Source organism: Talpa europaea (genome assembly GCF_964194135.1).
Source record: "Talpa europaea genome assembly, chromosome: 3".
In the NCBI taxonomy this organism is placed as follows: Eukaryota; Metazoa; Chordata; class Mammalia; order Eulipotyphla; family Talpidae; genus Talpa; species Talpa europaea.
In genome coordinates, this window is record NC_140069.1 from 93,910,602 (window position 1) to 93,935,750 (window position 25,149).

Below are 25,149 nucleotides of genomic sequence, written 5' to 3' on the forward strand. Positions count from 1 at the left end.
TCTGCCTTGTGCCCCACCGTCGTGGGGAACCCACGCCCCTAATTTCGTGCCCCGGGTCTCAGTTCCAAAGCCCTCAGTTCCAGGACGCGGGCTGTAGCCCAGTTCAGTGGCGCGGGAATGGCGCCTTTTGCACCGCTCCCCTGCCTGGGCGCCTGGTTCCTGCTTACTCAGGGAGGGACCTTCACCTCAGTGAGGACCTCCGCGCGTCTCCCCGCAAGCCTAGGTCGTCTCCCAAGCCTAGGTCGCAGGCGCGGGGACATGGGCAGCCGCGATCCTGGTCTGCACTTGCTTCCGCGCAAGCTTACCGGCAGCCTGGGTTGTGCGAGAGTCTCCCGGGGTCTTTGTTCTTCTCTAATGGCGCCCGGAGCCGTTCGCTCACCGCCGCGGCGAATCCTGCATGGTTCGCCTCAGCTCCCGTTCACGGGGTGTGGTGGCTGCAATAGTTCCTTTCCACTCACAGTCCCACTTGCTGCGTCCGTTTTTCTTGTTGGCCGTTTTGGTTTGTTGTTTCCCTCCTCTCTGCAGGTCGGAGGGTGCCGCCTCTGTGGGCGGGGGAGGGGAGCAGGGTTCTGCGCTTCCCTCCCTTCTGGTCCTCTTTTATGGCAACTTTCTTCTTTGGGCAGTTTGCTGGAGTTGTCCGTTTATCTTCCGTGTCCCAGTTCTCACTGGGACCTGCCGCTTTTCCTCCCTATTAACTTTTTTTAATGGGAGATCTTACTCGCAGCGTCTCCTCGCCGCCATGTTGCTCCGCCCCTTCTCTGTCAGTTTCTTAATCACGGCAATTTTAAATTCTCTTTCTGGAAGGCTCAGAAGTTCTTCCAAGTTACTGTCGTTGCAATCTGGGGGCTGGTTTTCTTTTTGTGGTGTGCTTTTTCTCTGGAGAGTTGCTAGGTTGCGTGTGGTTTTTCTCCTCCCTACTGTCTGTTTTCTAATTTGCCGTATGCGTTGGCACACTGTGTTGTTGGGACTGGCCGGCATCTTGGGTGGGCTTCTCTTCTCCCCTCTGGTTCCTCCAGGAGTCATCTGTCAGTTTCAAGCAGTCTTTATTGGAGAAAGGTCCCTGTCCTAAAATGTCGATGTGGGGACACACTCCCCTGTGCGCCTGGTCTGCCCCGGCGGTGGGGTCCTGCTCCCCCTCTGGGCTTGGACTGCAGGCCAGAGGGGTCTGGCGTGGGCGAACTTCCCCCGCTCACCTCTGGCTCTTGAGGAAGCCTTCTGCAGGTAGTCTTTACTGAAGAAATGTCCCTGTTCTAAAATGGTGATGTGGGACACACTCCCTGCGCGTACGGTGTCAGGCACACTCTTCTGCGTGCCTGGTCTGCCCTGGCTGTGGGTGCTCGCTCTCCCTGTGGGCTCAGACTACTTTTTCGGAAGGGGCCGGGTGTGGGCTAACTCCCCAGCTGGCCACTAGCTCCTTCAGGAGCCTGTGCTGGCTACAAGTCGCTAGGTGGCGCCAAAGATCTCTCCTAGAGCCCTTGGGGAGCTGATTTTCCACCCCGTGGGACAGGGAGCAGAGCGGGGATGGTAGGGTACACCTCAACGGCTTTGGGGTGCTGTGTCTGCCTTGTGCCCCACCGTCGTGGGGAACCCACGCCCCTAATTTCGTGCCCCGGGTCTCAGTTCCAAAGCCCTCAGTTCCAGGACACGGGCTGTAGCCCAGATCAGTGGCGCGGGAATGGCGCCTTTTGAATCCCGCTCCCCTGCCTGGGCGCCTGGTTCCTGCTTACTCAGGGAGGGACCTTCACCTCAGTGAGGACTTCCGCGCGTCTCCCAGCAAGCCTAGGTCGTCTCCCAAGCCTAGGTTGCAGGCGCAGGGACCTGGGCAGCCGCGATCCTGGTCTGCACTTGCTTTTCAAGTGCGCCGAGCGCGCCACTTTCCGCGCAAGCTTACCGGCAGCCTGGGCTGTGTGCGCGTCTCCCGGGGTCTTTGTTCTTCTCTAATGGCGCCCGGAGCCGTTCGCTCACCGCCGCGGCGAATCCTGCAGGGTTCACCTCAGCTCCCGTTCACGGGGTGTGGTGGCTGCAATAGTTCCTTTCCACTCACAGTCCCGCTTGCTGCGTCCTTTGTTCTTGGTGGCCGTTTTGGTTTGTTGTTTTCCTCCTCTCTGCCGGAGAGTGCCGCCTCTGTGGGTGGGGGAGGGGAGCAGGGTTCTGCGCTTCCCTCCCTTCTAGTCCTATTTTATGGCCACTTTCTTCTTCGGGTAGTTTGCTGGAGTCACCCGTTTATCTTCCGTGTCCCAGTTCTCACTGGGACCTGCCGCTTTTCCTCCCTATTAACTTTTTTTAATGGGAGATCTTACTCGCAGCGTCTCCTCGCCGCCATGTTGCTCCGCCGAGTCTATATGTTTCTTTTTAATTATTAGCTAATTATTACTGTAAGTGTTGAAATATTGTCATTATATCCAAACTTCTCATAGTTAAGTTTTATGGAAACATACTCCTTGGATGTGATAGTGAATAGAGGCACTTCCTCATAGTCTTTCATCCATTGGATGGTATATTGAGTAAACTGTATTTCTCCAAGTTGTGATAACTTTGGGTAAAACTTAGTAGAACAATAACCCCAGTAATAATAATCTCCAAGTCTACCCCACTTACTCCTTTTATTTTATTCAAGGAATTTCTTTAGTATCCTATGTGGGCTGAATGGCCATGACAGTACTCTTTGCCTCTGGTCCTCCTGATATGCTCTAAGACCTGCTAGGTTTAAATTACTCCTTTTGGCCAGAGATGTTTCTTTATTGCTCTGTGATGTCACCCCACATCATCCACATGTCAGTAGGATGTGGACCGACTCAATCTGAATAATCCCAATAGTCTCTCAGTGTAATAACTTGATTATCAGTAGAATCCACCCTGATTTAGGGGTTTTTTTTTTCCCCCTCAGTCTTTTTAGTCAAGGTTTTAATGACTTCAAATGAATAAGGGTTGTTTTAAGAATGACTCATGAATCACAATATGGATAAAATTATAACCAGATTTACTTAAGCAATCAAATTAAACATATACAACTAATTGCAGACATCTCTAAGACAATTATTGAAATGAAAGTTGAGTTTTAACCACCGATCCCTCCTCACTAGGGAATTGATAATAGTTCATCAGCACGGAGGGTCAGCTTTATATCAGAGCCTATTTCCCTTATCCTTTTGGTCTCGATCATCATATTCTTCCAAAATTCCAAAATGTCTTTGATCTTGACAGATGAATCCTTTTTGTATTTTTTCTGAGTTGCTTGGTATGTTGTAGGGGGACTTTCACTTCCATCTGTAAGTGAACTTGTGGCCTACATCTAAGAATATAATTTATTGTTCTTGTAAAACCTGTTGTTTCACAGAGTAACCACTATATAGTAGAAAAAACATGGACTCAAGAGCTAGGCTTGATTTCCCTATGCCCTTATATCAGAAAAGATTCTCTCCTAAAATATTTAATTGTGAAATACAATATTCATACAGAAAACTGCTTAATATATAAATATACAATTCAATGAAATCTCACAAATAGAATACATCTACAAACAATACATCATCCAAACAGGTCAAGAAATAGAATAATATCAGTGAACTAAAATAAAATGATGAAGTATAAAAACAAAACAAAAATATGGTAGTTGTATAATGAAATAAACGATAATTAGGAAATCTTATATTTTGAGGTTTCAAAATGTTCTCTCATCTATCAAAGAAGTCATGATGAAAATTAGAAAATATTTTGAGTTGAATGATTTTGAAAATATGAAATATAAAAATTTGTGTTATGTGCATACACTGGAGAGAAAAATATAAGACATTAGATGTATGTATTAGAAGAAGACATAAAACCAAAGAGTAAAAATAGCCATCTCAAGAAGTTAAAAAATCAAAGCAACAAATTCAACATAAAGTAAGTATAGTAAATACAATGAGAAGACATAATGAAATGGAAATCAGACATACAATATATAAATTTTTTTAAAGTCAAAGATTTATTCTTTGAAATAAGTCATGAAAGTGATAGAACTTGTTGTGAGACAGAGCAACAGTCACGTCATGATTGCCAGCGCTTGAAATGAAAAAGTGGCCTACACTACAGATTTTAATGACATTAAAAGGATTATAACAGAAAATGGAAAAATAACTATATAAAAATTGAAATTTTATTTGAAAATGGGAAAATTATAAAAATACAACCTGGCAAAAACTGAATGAAGAAGACAGGACACTTGAATGGTACTATTATTATTAGCAAAATTGAATCAGTAAGACAAAATTTACGTAGAGAAAATCCCAAACTCATATAGCTTCACCAGTGAATTCTACCAGTAATTTAAGGAAAAAATATTACCAATCTCATGTTGTTTTAAAGTAAATGGAGAAAGGGGAAGAACAATTCCCAACTGTTTTTCTAGGTCAATTTAATACTGATCCACAAAACTCAAAATAACATTATGAGAAAGGAATATTACAGGAAAATCTTCCTCAAAGCACAGTAGTTAAAATTCTAAACAAATTTTTTTCAGTTCAAGTTCTAACAAAACTAGATTTAGACAAGAAATATAACATGTTAACAATCCAAAATAAGTCACTGTAATTCACCACAGTAAGAGAATGAAGAAAAAAAAGTTTGACTATTTCAACCAATGTTTAAAAGTAAGCTGATAAATTAAACACCCAGTTATGATTGTGGTTATGTTTGGCAACAGTAATGAAGGGAAAAATTCTAATTTTGATCATGAATATCTACAAACGTTATAGCATACATCACATTTAAAGGAAAAAATATGGAAAAAAAATATGGAAATTTTTCTTTCAAATCAAATGAAGACTAAGTCTTTTGGCTTTAACTCAACATTGCACTGGTGGTCCTCAATAGGGTCCATAGAATATCAAAAATAAATTAAAAATAGAAATAATGGAAAAAGACAAATCCCCCATAGTTGCATATCTATGTACAACCATAATTTAGGAAATTAAAATATGTTCTGAACTTTTATAATTAACATTATGGAAAACTGGGTGAAAGGCATAGGAGAATTCTGTAATATCTTTGCAATATTTCTGTAAATCTAAAATCATTTCCAGAAAGTCTTTAAAAATAAAGTTACATATACACTTTTACCAAAGCACTGAACATGTCAAATAGTTAGACTAAATCTATCTAAAAATATGACCCTGTGCATAAGGTTGTAAATTAGTAGTGAGGTTAAGTTAAAGAATATACCACTTTCATGGATTGCATCTTTTAGAACTCACAGTTCTACCCAAACTGGACTAAAGATCAAGTACAAAGCCTGTCAAAATTTCATTCCATTTTATCTTTGTGCTATTGCTCTTTTTCCCTGATCAACTGGGAGGATTGTTTTTCTCTCTTTAACATTGGCATTACCAGTGTATATAAAAGTTACTAAGAGTAATTAATAGAGCCTTTGCTTAGTTGATGTACACATCTGTACCCGGTTATATTTGCAGTCTCTGTTTAGCTTCTTACCTATTCTGTTCCAAATCATGAAGATAGTGTGCTGATTTTCATGTCTCATAAGTATAGAATGTTTTTTGAAACTCTTATGAGTTTTCCCAATGATATCCCTTTCCTATTTCTTTAAAAGTGTCATAGCCAACTGAAATGATTTTTGAAGATTGAAATGATCCAATTTGAAGGAATCTGATAATTATTTACAATATAATAGTAGCCACAAATCTTATTGATCAAAAAATAGCTGTAGTTCTTAGAAATTACATCATATGTGCAACTTAATAAACATTCAAATTCTATCAATATAGCACTGAAACTTACTGCAAAAGTTGTAGAAAAAGAAATTTTCCTGTCTTTGATTCTGAAAAATTGTATAAAGAATTGCTATTAGCATTGGTGTAATTAACATTGAGATATAACAGAGCTGGGTGAGAACTTCATGTGTGAAGAGGTTATGTGATAATTATCTAGGATGTCTTATAACTCCATGATAATTGTTATTACTTGACACAATTGCTCAACAAAGAAGGCATAATGGTTATGTGATACTTCCTACATCCGTATCTGCTGTATCTTAATATGACTTTTGCATATCTTAATATGACTTTTGTCTGTTTTGCATAAATTACTTCATTATTTACCTTTTAATAACTCTTCCTAATGTTAATTAGGCTAAACAGCCAACATTTTTTCAACATCTTATCAGCCAGACTAAATGTATAATACAGGTGTTCTACACATTCTTATTTTTTACTCCAAATTTATTTAAAAAATACTATTTATCTGATATTATTTCATTACAGTTAGTAATTAGATTACTAATAATGACCAATTCTCATAAATATTTATTAAATAGATGCTTCCATCAGATGTTTTTAGTACTTAAATTGTGAGTGATTAAATCAACAAACTCTCTAGAAAGACAACTCAATTCTGTGGTCCCTCTATACAAGGTTTTAATTTTATGAAAACAGACTCTAAATGCCACTTGCTTTCTTGCCAAATAAGAGTATTACCCATTGCCTTCTCTGCAGAACTACCCAAGGAAAAAATAAAGAACCTACATTGAGAACTTTCTGAATTCAGCTCTGTCTATGTGTATACCCTCAAAATGAAACAAATTGGGGCAATTTACTGAAGGTTAAATCCTCTAAATGACATTCACCTAAAACATGCAGGGAAATGGTTTGGGAGGCTTAAATTATCAATGTAATTGCCTTAATTCTCTAGGTTGCTTTTATAAGTAGACACAACTTTATCGTGTCTAACTGATGATTCCAAATTGGAGGTTTAGGGTTGTTTGTATTTTTATTCTCAACACCCTGAATCACGTTTACTTTCTACATAATCCAGGTCTTAAAAATAGCCCACAGACCTCAATGTGAGAGAGTTCCAGAAGTGAGGTTTTTACATTAATGATCTGCCTGTAGCTTTCTTTCCACTAGCCAGCACCTTTCAATTTGTCAGTATTTTTAGCCTAACGTCACAGGAAAACTTTTTGAAGAACTAAAGATGCTGATAAACCCTGTGCTTTTGTTTTAAATATTTGAACAGAGAGTGATGTTTCAAAATATTTTGTTAGTAAAAGCTGCCTGATTTCTGTTAAAAATTATTTTCTCCAGGCTCTCAGACAGAAGTGAAAGGAAAGATTATTTCTGAGCAAGGTAGCTCAACCCTGTCTAATTCTTGAGTGAGATTTTTCCAAGTAACCTTCCGTTTATGATTCAGTAATTCCTCTGAGTTAAGAGGGTGTTGCTGGGATAACATATTCTTAAAGATACTATCTGAATACTAGATTTTAAAAATTGATTTTAACAAATTTTAAGAGTTTAAGTTTGCAGAAACTTCCACTGGCACTTTTTTTCCCCTCGTCAAATGGTATTGCAAATAAACCTTTTGATGTTTTAAAGGTTTTTCTTTGGCAGCTAAGAAAAACACTCTAGAAAGTTATATTTAGTGAATTTACCCATGTATAAATATCCCTGAGCTAGTGTGTTATCCTATGGCATCTGGAAGAAAGGTGCTATTGTTTTAGATTCCATGATTGAAGTATAGAATAATCAATTCAGGGAGACCCTGGGGGGGAGATTCACTCACATATGCTATGGCAACTTGGAATCCTGAGTTTTGTTGTTGCTATTTTTTTTCCTACAGAGGAAGAAAGATGAATTCATGTTTCAGTGCGATGTGTAGTGACATCAGTTCCCATTCATGCCATGTTATAATTTGATCTCCATTTGTTGTTAAGAATATTATATTTAAATATTCTAAGAAAACTCCTTTTCATTAATCCCTCTGTTACTGGATCTTTGTTTTCTGAATCACAATAGCTGGACAAGTATTTTGTTTGTAAGTGCCTTGGCTATGCAGTTTCTGTAGCTACACACCAAACTACATCACAAAGTATTCCCAGGGATGCATCATCAGATTTACTTCTGCCAAAACACTCTATAAATTATTTAAAGGTCCTCATTTCTTGCAAAGCAATGTTTGCTGAGCTTCTCCATGAAAAATCAGTGTAATTCCAGAAGATCATCAGAGAGTTGCACGAGAGGATTTTTCCTGTGCTTCCACATCTGCATAGTTATGAATAAAGTAGAAGTTAAATGAAAATTTACAGTTATTTCACCTTTGGTTTGATTTGAAAACTTTTTCTACCACTTATCCAATAATAATTGAATTAAAGCATCTGTGTTTCATGACTTTCTCCATCAGTTATCCAAAAGTATAATAAGGTGCTTAGGTATAAAAACACCACGAAAGTATGGATAATAGGCTGCTCACTCTGTGTCTACTGCAACTTTCCGAGGTTTTGTGTGCAGGGCCCAGCTGCATATACAGACACGATGGAATTTGGTTTGTGAGGAACCTACAAAATTTACCCAAATAACTCAGATTCTTAATGAATAATACACAGACATGCACCTGCTTCAGGGACTTCATAGATTAGTCTTTTGCCCAATAGAAAAGCCCCTTGGAATTCAATTACATTGGCTGCAAAACAAAAAAGAAAACTGGCTACAATTTTAGAACTGATATCAGCAAAATATTAACTAATTCTTGGATAAAGCTTTTTTAAAGGTTGTTTCTAGTTGCTTTGCTTTTGTCAGACTTAATATAAAAGTATAAAATATTCTCTTAATATTATTTTCTACTATTCTTGCAGCTGGAGCCTCTTGCAGAAGATATTCTCCACCAAACCCCGAATAGGAATGCTGTTGTTTCTTTACAGAAGATCATTGAAATCCAAAGTATGTCTTTAAAGCTTTTCTTTAATTTCTAATCAGGTTCAGCTAATTAACATATATTTTGTAATTGAAGCATGTGAAAAACATATTTGAGTTTCTGAAATATAAGAAATATATTTTGGGTTAGTATAGTTTGCACATAATATGTATTCATACCTAAAGGTGTTATTGTATTGCTTTTAATGAAGCAATTATATCTTACATAGATAACACAACTCAGAGACTTGAGATTTAGAATCTTGTTTTTCTCATATTTTCCAAGTACTTAGGTATTTTTCCTAAGCATTAACACTAAGCATTTACCCAGAACAAGGTAATTAATATAGAAGTTGTGATTATATTGTCCAATCTTAACTAAGTGTAAGTTATTTCCCAATGATGTTAGAATTCAGCAGAGTAATTTAAGTTGGTCAAGAGAAAAAAAAATTAAAGTTAAACAAAATGGGGATAGCCAGAACTTTTGTCTATTCAATTCCCTTCACATTGCTATTACATTATTAAGAGTAAGTTTTTTAGATCGCAACATGCATGCACACACGTGCACGCACACACACATTAAAATCAAGATTGAATTCACATGAAGGCTGAAACCTAAATGCAAATTTAAGTATGAGAAAGGATCACATAAACCCTTAGCTTGCTACCATCCTGAAGAAGCATTTTTTAAAACACCACTGGAGAAGCCATCTTCCAGTTATTTCTCTGAGTCCTTACATTTGTTGCTTGGCAGTAATTTGAAGATCTAGGGATGACTGAGGTTCTGTTTCACTCATTCACCCACCATGAACATGTACAAATCATGCCATACAAAAGTTCAAAGTAATTTTCCACTTTCCTTCATTTCACTCATACCTAGATTGAGCTCTGTATCCAGTAAGTATTTACACAGTGCATCATAACTGGAATAAATTACGAAGTTCAAACTTTTTCAGGGAAAATACAAACTGGAAACCGAAGCCTTTGAGATGAGGTTAAGATAAGAGAATGTGGGCCTCCTCGGTGAGCGCTGGGCTGCGAAGCTGCCCGCAGCCTCTGCAGTGCCAGTTCTAGCGCCGATTCGATCCCTGGCCGCTGGGCGAGGGTTCCACATGGGGCGCAGACCTCTCCTGCCACCCGCTGCTCCCCTCAGCTGTGTACTTTGTCAGTCAGCCTGTTATGCTCTCCACTCTGGCTCTGGTGAATTCTCTCACCCTCCCGCACTTTTGACTGTACCCAGTGCTTGTATAAATAAATAAATAAAATAAATCTTTTTTAAAAAAGATAAGAAAATTTACAAAGATAAAGAAGGGAAGACTGGAGATTTCACAAGCCTGAGTACAAAATCCTATCATTAATGACTTTGACTCATTTCCGCTGAGAATGGATTAAAATGCTCTGTGATACATTATTCCAGATCTCAAGGCAAGGAATGACATGACATGATCCCTGTCTCATGTCTGTTCACATCCAATCTAATGCATACTTCAGGTTTTCAATGGTATTAAAATGTATACTTCCATATGTATTTTGTTCTGAGCTTTTTTTGACCATTATGTACACACAGATTATTAAGTTATGTTCTTATGTATTTTTTTTAATTCAGTTAACATTAGTTTACAATACTGTGTAAGTCTCAGGTTCACAGTTTCTCACCTCAGAATATATCACACTGCACCCACCACCAAATGTCTAATCACCTTCCACCATTAATCACTTGGCCCCCTCTACCTGTTCCACACCCTTCCCTGCCCATCTGGTAACCACCACTCTGTTGTCAGAATCCAAATGTTTGTATCTGGTTTTATTTGTTCACTCACTTTCTTTCTTGTATCCCACACATGAATGAAACCATTCAGAATATGCCATTCTCCTTGTGATTTGCCTTGCTTAGCATCATCCCCTCAAAGTCCAACTATGACTTCTGTTTGGATGTACCTTTAGTTTTCTACTTTATCCATTTTTCTCCCAAGATTGGTGAGCATCTTCATAAATATTACTTTGAATTCTTCCTTAGGTCATTAACTTATCTCCATTTTTTAAGGGTCTTTTCTTGGAGTTTTGTTTTGCTCTTTCATTTAGGGCATTTCTTCTGTTGCTCCACTTTTCATTATTATTTGTGTTTATGTTTTAGATAACATTACTACCTGTTCTAGTGCTGCAGCTTGGTCTTATTCAGGTGATGTTGCATGGAATTCAGGGGCACTGCCCCCTTGCACCCTGAGCTATTTACTCAAGTTGTGTTCCCTCCCATTCATTGGGACTGACCTCAGGCCTGGACTGAGATGTGCTCAGTGGGCGGTGCTGTGGGTCAGGCCTTCGGGTATGACTGCCTGAAGTTGCTACAGGTCATGTACCAGTGTGTCTAGGCTGACTGCAGTTGTGGTGGTCTCGGGGCTGGGAATGGTACATAGTGCCAGCAGTAGCCTATGATGTCACATGGTTGCTAGCAGCTGAAGCATGGTCCTCAGCTAGCTAGTTAGTCTGTGGGAGCTGCATTGGGGTAGCCAGACTGCACGTGGTGGTAGCCGGGCTGCTGCTGCTGGTACATGTCTGTGGGGTCTAGTGGCTTGGGGACCTGTAGCAGGCCTTTCAGGGAGAGAACCACAAAGAAATATGGTAGGTACTGGGGTGTGCTTATTAGCTGGCTGTGCTTTGGGAGGTCTGTAGAATGCTGGCTATAGGGAATTAACTGGCTGCTAGCAGGTAGGATGAATCTAGTAGTGGTCAGGCCTGTTTTTCTGCCAGGAGTAACCCTCTCCGCTATTGTCTTTGGTAGATAGCCTTGCTATTTCCCATAGGCAGGTAGAACATTCATCAGGGAGTCACCCTCGGGATCTAGTAGAATGGAAGGTGGATTCCAAGATGGGCCTACCTGTGCTGCTATCAGCAAGTTTGCAAGAGGTTTGCTAAGTTAGCTCCTGATGGTGACTCTGAGTATTCCTTAAAGTTCTTGCCTCCCAGGCCAACAATGTAAGGGTAGGATCTGGGATTCCTTTACCTATGGGTTGGCTGGTATTCAGACTGGTGTTACTGTTTGGGATCCCAGGGCAAGTGAGTCTGCTCACAGGTCTATTAAATGCTGTTTCTTAATCTCTTAATTTTCTTGTGCTCACTTCCCTTTGGTGCTGTAAGTGGGATCCAGGGACTTGTCTTCACTATCCTGGATCATAATGTTCAGTACCAGGCATTACGCACAACCTTCCCTTGGGTCCACAGAGAAACATGCCACACCTTAGAGATCTCTTCCCAATTGTGCCCCATTACCCCCAAGATGGAGTTTCTTGCTTTGTGAAAGTGTCTCTCTTTCCTGTCTGTATAGGTGCTACCATTTATCCTTTGTTATGGAAAGTCTATTGATTCCAGGTTTTAGGTTTTGATTCTGTATAGTCTTATACATATTTAGTTGAGATTTATTGTGATCATGGGAGGAGGTAAACTCAAGTTTTCCTTATTCCACCATCTTGGACCCCTATGTATATTTTGATCATTTTCCTTTCCATAAGAAAGGAAAATATATATATATATATATATACATGTATATATTTTCCTATATATATTTTCCAATAAAATATATATATATATTGGAAAATATATATAGGAAAATATATACATGTATATATATATATATATATAGTACATGTAGATAATGATGATTTGACCAGCAATCAAGGCACACAAGTTAGGAAGAGGAATAAGACAGAATTCTGGCATCAAGGACTTTACAGTCCAGTGAATACAGATGATGAAACAGATTATTCCAACAGAGTCATGAGATGCACTGAGATCATAGAGAAAGAACAGTTCTCTTTCTTAAATCCTTTTCTTCTAAGGGTAAGAGGTACTCAAGAGTGAAAAATTTACAAGGAAGGTCAAGGAAAGCTTCTTGGCAGTGAGAGAGATTGATCTTAAGGACTGAACAGAATTTTGGCCAGATGAGGAAATAATGAATAATTTAAAGGGAATAACAGGCAAAGAAATCTATATTCATGTAGGTATAAAAAATAATGATTTGTGTGTATTTTTAGAAACTCTACTGTTGTGTTTTGTATTGGATCTAATTTCTTAGTAATGATTTTCTGCTGCATGATATTTTCCTTCCTCCACTGACATTTTTGAAAGGCTTGTACTATCTGCTCTAGCCAAACAAACCTGGTTTACCCTTGCAAAGAATTCACTTTGCTATCAAAACTTACTGTATGGGAATTCTGATATTGTGAAATATGAATCTCTGTCTTCTGCTCCAAATATATTTCATACAACCCAACACTAATTCCCCAGTTTAAACATCCGTTTCTCCTAAAGTCCTGTTAAGGATCTTGTTAATCCAATACTTTCATCAACTCTCAACACTAACCTGCAAACTTCAATTAATGGCATTTTTATTTTCAATTTTTTGAGTTTTTATATATTTTAAAGTCTGTTAGTCCCTTTTAATGAAAAGTATTGGGAAGATAGGAATCATGGCTTCTCACTGCTGCATGTAACTACAGGAAAGTTTGACAACAAGGAAGAAATTTGAGGAACACAGAAGCTTGGGAATTGAGAATAGACAGATATGAGTAGATGGCACCTGCATGTCTTCAAGGCCCTCTGAAACCAAAGTTTGCATCAAGGGAAGCTTCTGAATCAGAGCTTTCCCTATCTGTTATGAATGTATAGTGTTGCTAATTATTTGCTGGCCATGCTCTTCTCACTTTCACTCAAAAGGGGTATAGTTTTACTCATGAATTCATACCACCAGATATCCTACAATTCAAAGAAGGAAATACTCAAGGGAGGATAAATTAGGCTCAACTCCAGTATTACTGTTCTTAGTGTAAGTCTAGACTAGTCAGTCCACTAGTTTGGTACTGGGACTTAACCATTGTGGTACATTTTTATGTGTTTCTAATAAAAGTATGTCCTTAGGCCCACTCTTCCAGAATAATGAAGCTGAAAAGAGCTATGTAAGACCCACAGAAAAATGAAGTAAGGTGGACATTCAGGGTCACAAGTTTCATAATGGCTTGAGAAATTAAAATTATGAATTCCTGACTTAGCAAGCAATGCTAGTTTTCCTTATAAGATGAAAATTATACTCTTATTTTCCTCTCATCCTTTTATTTTACAGTCCATTCTTCCATTTCCAGTGACCCTATAGGCCCTTGCTTGGGCTCCCCATTTCTCCTTTTGTAGGATTCTTTGTGAATTCTAGTGCAAAATGAATGTCAATGCTTTGTTATTAAAAGATCATTAATGTCTGATTTCAATGGAGTAACAGCAGACCGCTGATTCGCTGATTCTGAGCATGGGGTCCTCTGCAATTGCATGAGTTGCCTGTTTATGAAGCTGGCCTTGAAGTTAGCCTTCATTTAAAAGCAGAACTCCCTGCTCACATCTGTCTGAGCATCACACAGGTGCCTCCTTTTAACTTTGGGAGGTGTTCAAATTTCAGCCTACCTCTTAGCCCAGGTTCTGAAGGATTCTTTTGTGCTACAGTTTGGAACTACAGTATCAGAAAACTATGTGAATGTTGAGAAGCAGGCCTTGTAGCATGTGGGAAACATTCAGGCAAGTTCCTAGATAGCCTTTTCCCAAGGCAGAAGGCAAAGTGCTGACAGGCCTTATGTGAGTTTCACTTTGAGAACTGAGCCCCCCAGCTGAGGGTATGCAGGTGCTGGAGGTTGTGATTAGCATTGGCCCTTTGCCTGGCCACATGTTTATGAGTATTTTGCTGTAGGATCATCCCTGTTATCCTGTCCTTGTTTATGCTACACCTTTAGCTGAGAAAAAAGACCTTACAAGGCAACAGCAGAACAATTATTTCTCCTGACAGGTAAAGACCACCCTCCACCTCTCCATCCCCACCCCCCACCAACCCTGACTAATCAGGATTTTGTTTCTTCTCAAGATGATGCAAAGATCAGCCATCTTTAAGATGAGAAAATATAGTATGGTCAAGAAGTTTCATGTCTGCACACACTGTTCACTGAGTTAACGATGTCTTCTTCCTCATCCCTATTAAGTTTTCAAGACTTAGCTTCTTTTGAGAAGTCATGTCTGAATCTCTGTTCGTCCCTATTCTAGATTAGGTACATTTCCTCTGTGTTTTCATGCCAGATATTGGTTTTTCAGGTTGTTTGTCTGCTTGTTTGTTTAACTGTCATATCCTTTAAACAGTGGGTAACACACAGTAGGTGTGTCAGAGTTTGCCCCACCTTTTTTTAATCTGGAATGATTTTTTTAAATTAATAGAAGGTAATTATTTGCCTTGTCTAGCCAATATAGAGTGAGATATTAAGGCGAGCAAAGTATATGAGAGCTCATTTCTTGTCTCCATCACAATCCACAAGCAAAGGTGAATTATATCTAAATTAGAAAGAACATGAATGATTTGTGAGCTTCCATTTCCATGGCTAAGCGTGGGCATGACAATTCTCAAAGCTGAAACTCTTCATTGGTTAACTGGCAGTAATCACTAAGTGATGCCAGGGGAGAGTCAGGTAAGATAAAGGATCCTCATGTGTATGTTTCCTTTTCTGAAAGCCATTTTAATAGTTTAATAGTCCATTAGACTATTCTTTTATGCATGGTGAAAAGTAACATTCACATATGTCATTTTTCACACCAGTTTTGGCCCATGATTACATTTTCGCTGAATTTGGAGGGGAAGAACCATGAAGTGAGTTTTTCATAAAACTAAATTTATTTAGTTTGAAAGACTATAATTTTAAGTTCTAAAACATATAATGAATGATACTGATATTGATCTGCGAAACCCCAAAATATGAAAATCACAAGTATGGACCCATGGTTTTCCTTTATTTAAATGTTTTACAGAGTATTCCTTTAAGTGTCTTCCAGTTTTGTAGATTTCATGCATGAAATAGTGATAATCATAGTATTTTTTGATTTGTGGGTCAAGGGAATTTATATATATGTATGTACACATATACGTATTAATTTGGGGATTATTTTAAAATTTTGCTGCAACCCCTCAGTGGTTGGCAGCTGATAAGCTGCTTAAAACACTATTTAGAGAATTTTAAAGTGATTTGAATTCCCATATAGTCCTCTCTTCCATTCACCAGCCATGTGATGATTAGCTCATCTCTCAATTTTTCCAAAAAATTTCTAGGGGAATGACATGGCACATTACCAGCTTGCTTTTTTCTAAGTTGGTGCTGTGCAACAAAATTGCAAGTAAAGAGAAGAGTAGAAATTTCTCCCTCCACCTCAATTTGCATCTTTTCCCCATAGGAATTCTTCACATATTAAGCTGATTAGGGTCTTAGAGTTCTTTATTACACTAACCATAGCAAAATGATGATACAGGCCAGAATCAGGATGAGTATTTGCAATATCACTGGATATTCCTGTCAAAATTGTTCTGCACAGTTGGAGGAACAACATCTATATCTCGTGCTATGGCTAAGTATCTATTTTTTTTTAACACACACATGTACAAATCTAGTATTGTGCAGGGCACTGAGAAGTAAATTCATGGTCTTCTGAATTTAGAAGCCAATTTGAATAAAAGGTTCTGATTTTCTTATTGCAAGAGAGTGAATCATGTAACTCTCAATATATAATTCACTATAAGGTAGTCATTATCCTTATGCTTCAGTATCACTATCTCACCCATTCTAGACAAAAATGAAACCAAATTTTCTCTGGGAGATCAGAGACAAGTATACCTGCTACCTGCTCCTTGTTAAATCTGGCCTTAATTTAGGTTTTACATATGTTATTCAAAGCATGACTTCCTCCTCTTCCTCCTTAGTGTTCATCTTTCTCCTTTCCTTCTCCACATTCATCCTCCTTGTATTATTATTATAATCATGTCTGCTTTTCTAGAAACTACCTTTAGTAGTAACAACTCATGTTAAGAAAGAACAAGAGAATGCAAATTTTGTTTTCATTTCTACTCTATATCCATGAGAGATAACTAGTTGGTTAAATAACATGCACTGTGAGTAGGTGCTGTTCAGTTCTTCTGGTGATTCAGAGATCTGGATAGCAGTTTATGAAAAAAGCTATTAAAGTAATAATAGATTTTCTTTAAAAATGACAACTGTTGTCTTTTAAGTGAAATGTTGTTCTTAGCCATCTCTTAGTATATATTCTACCTACCCCCTTCCCAAGGAGAAGGGGCATTTACATTAGACAATCTAGGAGAAAATCCAGATTGTTTCTAAGCTGAAAGGAATTTGTATACATCTCTTGTTTGGGGGAAATTGTCCAATATTTTGACCTCATGGGCCTATGCACACAGTTAAAAGGGTTGCTTCCCCAGATTGCAACATATGCTGCATAAATCAACTCACAAGCTTTGCTAGTTTCATGACTCCACACGCAAATGCTAGCACACTCAGTTTTTCTTCTATCTTTTTGTACCTTTCTAGTTCATTTCTCTCCCTTCTCTCTGTCTCTCCCTCCCCCCACCCCTCTCCCCTCCTCTCTCCCTCTCTCTTTCCCCCTCTCTCCTCCTCCTCTTTTCCTTTCTCTTCCACCTCCATCTCATTTACATGCCAAAGAGAGCAAGAGATACCCAAAATGTTGGAAAGGGACTTTTAACTCTCAAAGATTTGAATTTTATTTAAATCAGGGAAGGAGCGTGATTAAGCCTTCATTTCACTGTGTGATCTCTATATGTGTAGTAAGGATGGGAGATTTTGTAGGATTTATTGTGAGTCATCAGTTTAATTTAAAAGTAGAATTGGCATGGCATGTTAATTAATTGGCATGGAGAATGATTACTAGGTTATGGGCTTGGAAACAGAATAAAGATGGTGGTATCACCTCTGTGATAGGGAGCAGTGGAGGAAGTAAAGGTTTGAAAGGGATGATGGAGAATGCAATACTTAAAAAAAAGAAACTTTCCTGATTGAAATTTTTGAATGTCGGGGAGAAGGTGATGTCATATTTTTTTAAAGATTTATTTATTTATGCATACAAGAGCTGGGGTACAGACCAGAGGTGTGGGAGGTAAGAGGATCCACCAGAGAGAGTGGGGAGTAGAACAGGCAGATTGACTGAAATACACAGCTGAGGGGAGCAGCGGGCGAGACAGGAGAGGTCTGCTGAGCCATGTGGGTTGCTCCCTGGCAGGCCAGGTATTGAACTCTTGCTGCAGTGGCTGCGAACTGCTTCATAGGTTGCATCTTAACCCCTTGCACCACCAGGAAGGCCCCAGGTGACATCATATTAAACATCAGTTTTCACTGCAGTGAAATTATTTATGGAATTATTTATGCAACTCATACCCTATAAGCTATTAGCAGATAATAAAATGGCAATTATTGAATATTTTCCATGTGCCAGCAACTTGTTAGTATAAAATTAATTCATTTATTGATATCTATAACTCTATGAGTTAGGTATTTTTTTTAAGATTTATTTATTTACTTATTTATACAAGAACCGGGGTACAGGCTAGATGCGTGGGAGGGTGAAAGGATTCGCCAGAGACAGAGCAGGGAACAGAACAGGCAGACTGACGAAGTACACTGCTGAGGGGAGCAGCTGGGTGAGACAGGAGATGTCTGCCTGCCATGTGAGTTGCTCCGAGGCTGGCAGGGATAGAACTGGCACTGCAGAGGCTGTGGACAGCTTCACAGCACTGCACTCAACTGCCTGCGACACCAAGGGAGGCCCAGGTATTATTTTTATCCCCATTTCACAGCAAAGTAAGCTGAGGCACATCTAGTTTAAATAACTTCCTCTACGGTCACACAGCTAATAAGTGGAAAAAGGCAAGATCGTAAATTAAGTAATCTAGCTCATGGTTAGAAGAAAAATAAAATTTAACTAAAAATCTGGAGTTTCAGAAGTTCTGGTTAATTGAAGCTTAGACTTAGAAAGTTCTGGAAGCACAGTGCCAAATTACAAGGAGCACTGGAGCTACGAATCCACTTTAGAGCGCCTTGTAAACTTTCAAAATGCATCTAATCAGAAAAAAATGCAAGGATTGGCAGAATTTCAAATCCCTGCCCTGTTGAGTTTAAAACGCTGACTGTTGTCAGGTGTGAGCTGCTATTTGTCATAGATTCTTTGGCTTTAGACAGAGGCCTTGACGTTGCAGCCCTGGGCCAGGCAGACCTGCATTGAAGAAAAGCAGCGTTAGACGTTTTCCCACTATTAACCCCGCCAACCCTTGCCTGTATCAGAGCCAGGTCAAACTTGTTCACATGGCTTTTTGAAAGTTGATTTTGTACTTCTTCTAATTAACCATTCTCTCAAAATGTTGAAACTCTATTTTTGGTGGAGTCCTAATACTAGAATACACCAGAATAAAAAGAAATTCTGCCATCTGCTTAGAGACTTAACTTGTCTGGAAAAAAGAAAAAAATATTGCAACTACATCTGTAATTACAAGTTTTCTTACACTCACATTTCTTCTAAGGCAAAAACAATCAAACCAAGAGAATAAAACTATATACATCTGTATGATTGAATAAGAAATTTAGAAATGCTTTGTGATTATAACTCAGCTGTTAGTCCCCACATGGGTTTCATGTACACAAGATGATGCCATTCACTAACATAGGTGGGCTGGAAAGTCAGGTTTGGGGAAGATCATTTGCTGGGTATTTTCATATATTTAGCCCTATTATATTGCACACATTATATCTCTGTATATTACACAGCTCTGCAATGTATAATTACTTCTCTTACCTCGTTCATGAATAAATTGGGACTTAAAAAGATTAGGTGCTTATTGAAGATATTTTAATGAATAAACAGTAAAAACAAGATTTAAACCCTAATCTGGTTATGCTGTCAAAGTTCACTTTCTTTTTGTTAAAGCATATGCCCTTGTTTGCTTGGCATTTGACAGAGAAGAACAGAGTTCCACTAGACTTCTTATCCCCAACTATTCCAAGATAGAAACTAGGTTTCCCTAAAATGCAACCGGTTATGCATACATTAAAACAAACTATTTTAAAACAATCACATTGCTGGGTTTGCCTACATGCCAGAAATAGGAGGAAAAAAAGAAAATATAAGCTGAAATTTAATATGCAACATTAAGCAGCAAGTAACACAAAAAGAGAGAGTATTCCTGAGGCTAAAGATGCTATCAGTGGTACAACTGCATAATAAACTGAACACAGAGTGGTACAACTCTGCGTCAGAGAAGGGGATATGAATTTAATGGGCACTAAAGAGGTTAATTTTGGTACACTCCTGGGTTCTGGAAGAAGCAAATGACATTCCCTTCTGTAGGAATGTATCCCTAATTTCAATGCTCAGTATATACAGAGGTCAAGTACAACAAAATATGAGCTCAAAGAAACAGTCACGTAGATTTAAATAATAAAGTCACACATATTTAGTAATATTTAAATAAATGAATAAAATTAAATACACTAGGATCAAGTCACTAGAAAAAGGTTAGCAGCAAAAAGAAACAACAGAACAACAAGTCTTATGTGTGGGGTTAAAATGGAGGAGCATCACTATTTTCAAGTGGCGGTAATAGATGAAAAATACTCGTTTACTTCCACTCCGCCACTAAAATAATAAAGAAAAAAAATGTAAAGACATTTACTTATAGGGATAAAGAATGAGGAAGAAAGTTATATGAACCTGGAGAACAGATGACCATCTGTTACAGTCTTAGCAGAACTGATAAAACCAAGTCTTAAAGCAGAGCTCGAAAGTTTTATCTCTGCCAGGAAGGAATACATCAGATCCATATGTCATAGAATTGTTAACCCACACACCTAGGGCCTTTATTTCCTTTTTTTAATTACTCATTTCCCCTAAATCATCACCCCTTTCCTTACTTCACTTCTTCCTATGTCCAACTTAAAAACAATAGCAAGTTCATTCCCTTTCTACTTTCAACTGCTTTAATAATCTTGCCCTTCTTTACCAATCTAATGAAATCTCAACCCTGGATATACCCTACAAAGAAATTTCTCCAACACTGGACTTAAACAGTTCTGTTTGAGATTGTCATGAATCATAGCAATATGGCTTTGTATAAATTTATAATTACCAAACTCAAAAGAGCATATTACAATCCTACTGTGTTTCTTAGGTCAGTTTACTCTGCCTCTATCAAATTAGTTCACTCTCCTCAAACCTTCATCTGTCTCACCTCCCCCCTTTAATATCAGCAACAAACCTTATTTAGAGTAAATTGTAGCTACAAAACTATTTTCTTTGAACTCTTCTCATCAACATTTAAATACTCTAAAATATTCCTCCTTTTTAAAATCAAACTCCAGCAACCTCTCCATTCCTTTACCATCCTATTGCACTCCAGCCCTTCAGGGACAAATTCTTAAGACGTGTTTGTATCTAGCTCAGTTTCCTCAGATCCAAATCCCTGCAGAACTACTTTGGTTGCATTCTACTATGGTCACTAGTAGCATTTCTACTCTCGGATTAAAAGTGATTTTATTAAGCTTCTTATTTTGGAATAATTTTAGATTTAGCTAAAAGTTGCAAATATAATCAAAGTTCTTATAATAGCATCACATGGCTTCCCTTCACATCTTGCATAATCACAACACAACTATAGAAATTGAGACATTCACAGCAATACAATATTTCTAACTTAACTACAGACTTTCTTTGTATTCCACCTTTTTTTGTACTAATTTTCTTATTCTGTTTTCTTATTCTGTCATTCTGTTTCTTATTCTGTTTCTTATTCTGTTTTGTACTAATTTTCTTATTCTGTTTCTTATTCTGTTTTCTTATTCTGTTTTGTACTAATTTTCTTATTCTATTATGATAGCTACCATGCATTTGGTTGCTTCATCTCCTCAGTTTTTCCATGCCTTTTATGACCTTGACAGTTTTGAAGAGCACTAGTTAGTCGTTTTGAAAACTGTTTCTCAGTTTGTGTGTTCCTGCAGTTTCCCCGTGACTACATTGAGAATATGCATTTTTGGCAAGTTTATAGCACTACCATTCTTAGTGCATCAGCTCTCTGGCACATAACATCTGGATGCCTTATTATTGTGAGATTGACCTTGATCATTCCATTATGGAGACCTCCAGTGTAATGTTACATTGTTTTCCTTTAGAATTAACAGATATTTTGGGAGATACTTTGAGATTATGCATGTATTCTGGTTTTCCTCAAAGTTTTGGCAACTAATTTTAGTAGCCATTGGTGGCTCTTGCCTGCAAAAATCATTACTTTAGTGTTCAGTGCTGATTTTGTATTTTTCTTATTCCTTCTACATTTATTACTTGTAAATTATCTACAGTTAGAATCTGCCTTTTCTTTTCAAATGGCTAATTTATTTATCACATGTTTATATCAGTATGAATTTATCAGTTTTTATTCTATGGCTTATAATCTAATACTATTTTTTTTTTTTTGCTCAAATTGTTTCAGCTGTGGATATTTGAAGAGCTATCAGACTGATCCCTATGCCCTTTTGACATGGCTCCTCCCTTTTGCAAACACTTTCTGATACCACAAAATATTCCAAATTCATCTTGGTTGTTCCCTTTGCTATCAGCAAATATCTCAAATGGGTATATTCTTTTACCTGATTTGGGGGGTGGGGTGACTTAAACCTTCATTCCTGAAACATCTGGAACATTAACAGTTCTTCCAGGATTGAGTTGTTTTAGTTTTTCATTGACCTTAATCATATGGATGGAAGTACTAGGATATGCCCTGTGTGATCATCTGTAATCTATATATCCTCTTCTTTACCCCCATTGTGAAGTAGCAATCCAGTTTCACCTTGGTTGTCAGAATCAATCACACAGCCTTCACAGTAACTCCTTTCTTTACTTACTGATTCAAAGATATAATAAGTTCAAAGTGTTCAGGCAACAGTTAACTTCTAGTATACCGGAATCACTGTTGTATCTATAGGTAGAAGCATTACTTCCTTTGGGATTGAAACTTATGGGCTAACTGAACAAAAGGTCACAGGAAGGGGAAGCTAAAATTCACTGAGTAATAGTGAGTCACGCCACTCCCATTTTCATCCCTTGATTTTCAGGCACATGAATCCTGAATATGGAAGCATCAGCCTCAGTTACTGTAAGCTGACCTAGAGCATATTCATTCTCCTGGAGAACATTGCCCCAGTTCTGCAATATATTTCCATTTAATTTGCTCTGAAACTGAGTCTCGTAAAGGTCATTTTATCAAACCAGCTACCTTGCTCTTCCATCCATATGATGAACACTCCCACTTTGGCAGTAGAATATTGTGACTTGGCCACTTCCATCCTGGCATCCAATTATTCCCATTGCATTTAGACTTTCCAATTTAGTGAACACAAATCAGTCTTACAAGGTTTTTTGAGTAGTCTGATATAAGCCTGATGGGAGTACCTTTATTAGTTACCTACTTTTGTCCCCCTTAACCTTCAATATTTTTTCTTTGTCTTAAATTATTTCAATTCACTACTTTTTTGTCCTGGTGTGGGTCCCATTGCATTTAGATATCCAAGTGTTCTTTTAGCTTCATGGACTTGTATATTCTGTTCCTTCTGTAGTTTAGGGAAGTTTTCCTCTATTATTTTTTGAATAAGCTCTCTTTTTGCCCCTACCTCCACCCCCTTCTGAGATATCCATTGCCCTTATGTTGCCTTTCCAAGTGCAATCTAATAGTTGTTGAAGTTTTCCTTCTTTTTTTATTTTATATTTCTCTTTCTTCTTCTGCTTTGTTTTATTTATTTATTTTTTGCATTACTGTCTTTGAGGCCACTGATTCAATCCATAGCTTTCTCTAAAAATTGTTCACATCTATTGAGTTTTTAATATCCTGAGTTACTGTTATTTGCACATTTAATACTTTATATTTCTGCTCATTAATTTTATTTCTCAGGTAATTTGTTTTTCTGAATATTGTTGTATCTCTTTGACTAGCTTTGCTGAGATCTCTTGTGTCACTAACTTTTTCACCTTTTTTTTAATTTTAGCAACTTTATACTGTCTATTTGATAGGGAGATAAAATTTTCAATGACTTTGTGGTTGGCTTCTGAAGAATTGTTCTTGCTTTGTACTATCATATTCCCTTAAGTTTCAAAGTCCCATGTTTTGTTTTGTTTTGTTTTTGCCTATTTCGTTGCTTTAGATTTTCTTATTTTCAAAAAAAGTATTTCTAACAGTAACTTAGAGAGGTGAACTAATTTTACATTTCCAGCAGGTGGCACTGTGGTTTTGTTTGTTCTTAGTTTTTTGCCTTTACCAGGTTCTGTAGGTCTGAGGACTTGATCTTGCAGTTGCTGAGTCACAGGGTGGGTGAGGGATCTGGAAGGGCCCAACTGTGTACAGATGTGCTGAGGATTGAGGAACTGACTTGTGTTTGTGGCACCACTGATGTATTTCCTCTCTGGGATTCCAGACCCAAGATCGTAGTCTCTATGTGCTGTCAGTACTGTTTTCAAGGTCAGTACTAATTGTGAGGGGCAGGAGAAAAGGTTGTAGTCAAGTGCATGCTCTTTTGTTCTTTAAAAAAAAAAAAAAAACCTTGGGATTTAGGCTGTGATAAGAATCTCAGCTCTTCCACATGTGTTTTCCCTTAGTCAAGGATATGTGTCTCCATATCACTTAGTTCTCCCCTCCCCATCACTTAGATATCCCCTTAGATCACCCCTGGATGAGCTATCAGGCAGCCCTGCCATCTGTCCCCAATGCTGAACCTCCAGGAACTTCTCTATACCCACCTACTATTCCCTAAAGTGTGACTCTTTTCGCTGTTTCCTCTCATCTTTTGCAGTCTATATCGATCCCCAATGTCCAAAGTGAGTTCCAATTTTGCCCCAACCCACACAACTTTCTGGTCATAGAATCCCTTTAGTTAACTGTTAAGTGATCCTCTTAGAGCAAAACAAGGAACCTCTTCTGACACCGCCTTGGTCCATCTACCATGTCTTCATTTCCATTCATCTCCAGAAATCTTTTAATTTCATCATTGACTTCCTTGCTGACCCAATTGTTAAGTTATATATTGTTTATTATCCTTTTATGATTAAAAAAGAAACAAAACTCAACAAAATGGGTATAAACTAAAGCCCCTCAAGGTACTTTAGACCTCCATGAACTGATAGCCAACGCCACACTCAATGATGAAAACCTGGAATCTTTCCCTCTAAAATCAGGAACAATACGATGATGTCCACTCTCACCATTATTATTTAATATAGTATCGGAATCCTCAGCAGGAGCAATTAATCAAGGAAAGAATATAAAAAGTATTCAGATTGAAAGGAAGAAGTAAAACTATCACTCTTTGCAAATGGCATGATAATATCCATAAAAAAAAAAACTAAAGACTTCCTAAAAATGTATTAGAATCAGTAAATTTAAACAGTAACATGGCAGACTACAAAATTAATAAACAAAAATCTGTTCTATTTCTATACACAAATAAAAACCGATAGAAAGGGAAATCAGGAAAACAATCACACATGCATCAAAAAGAACTAAGTATCTTCAAATAAATTTCACAAAAGATGTGAAAGACTTATTCATGGAAAAATATAAGATGTTGAA

The 25,149-nt window shown here is 37.9% G+C and overlaps 1 protein-coding gene across 4 annotated transcripts in view; it reads left to right on the forward strand.

The window, feature by feature from the left end:
- Nucleotides 1–25,149, forward strand: part of HDAC9 (histone deacetylase 9) — a gene marked incomplete at both ends in the record, with an annotated part of 409,639 nt that overhangs the window by 361,007 nt on the left and 23,483 nt on the right. For all 4 annotated transcript variants that reach the window (XM_084230504.1, XM_084230512.1, XM_084230510.1 and 1 more), the window contains one exon: nt 8,621–8,705. In XM_084230504.1, the coding sequence (XP_084086630.1) occupies nt 8,621–8,705 (85 nt within the window). The remainder of the gene's footprint in view (nt 1–8,620; nt 8,706–25,149) is intronic.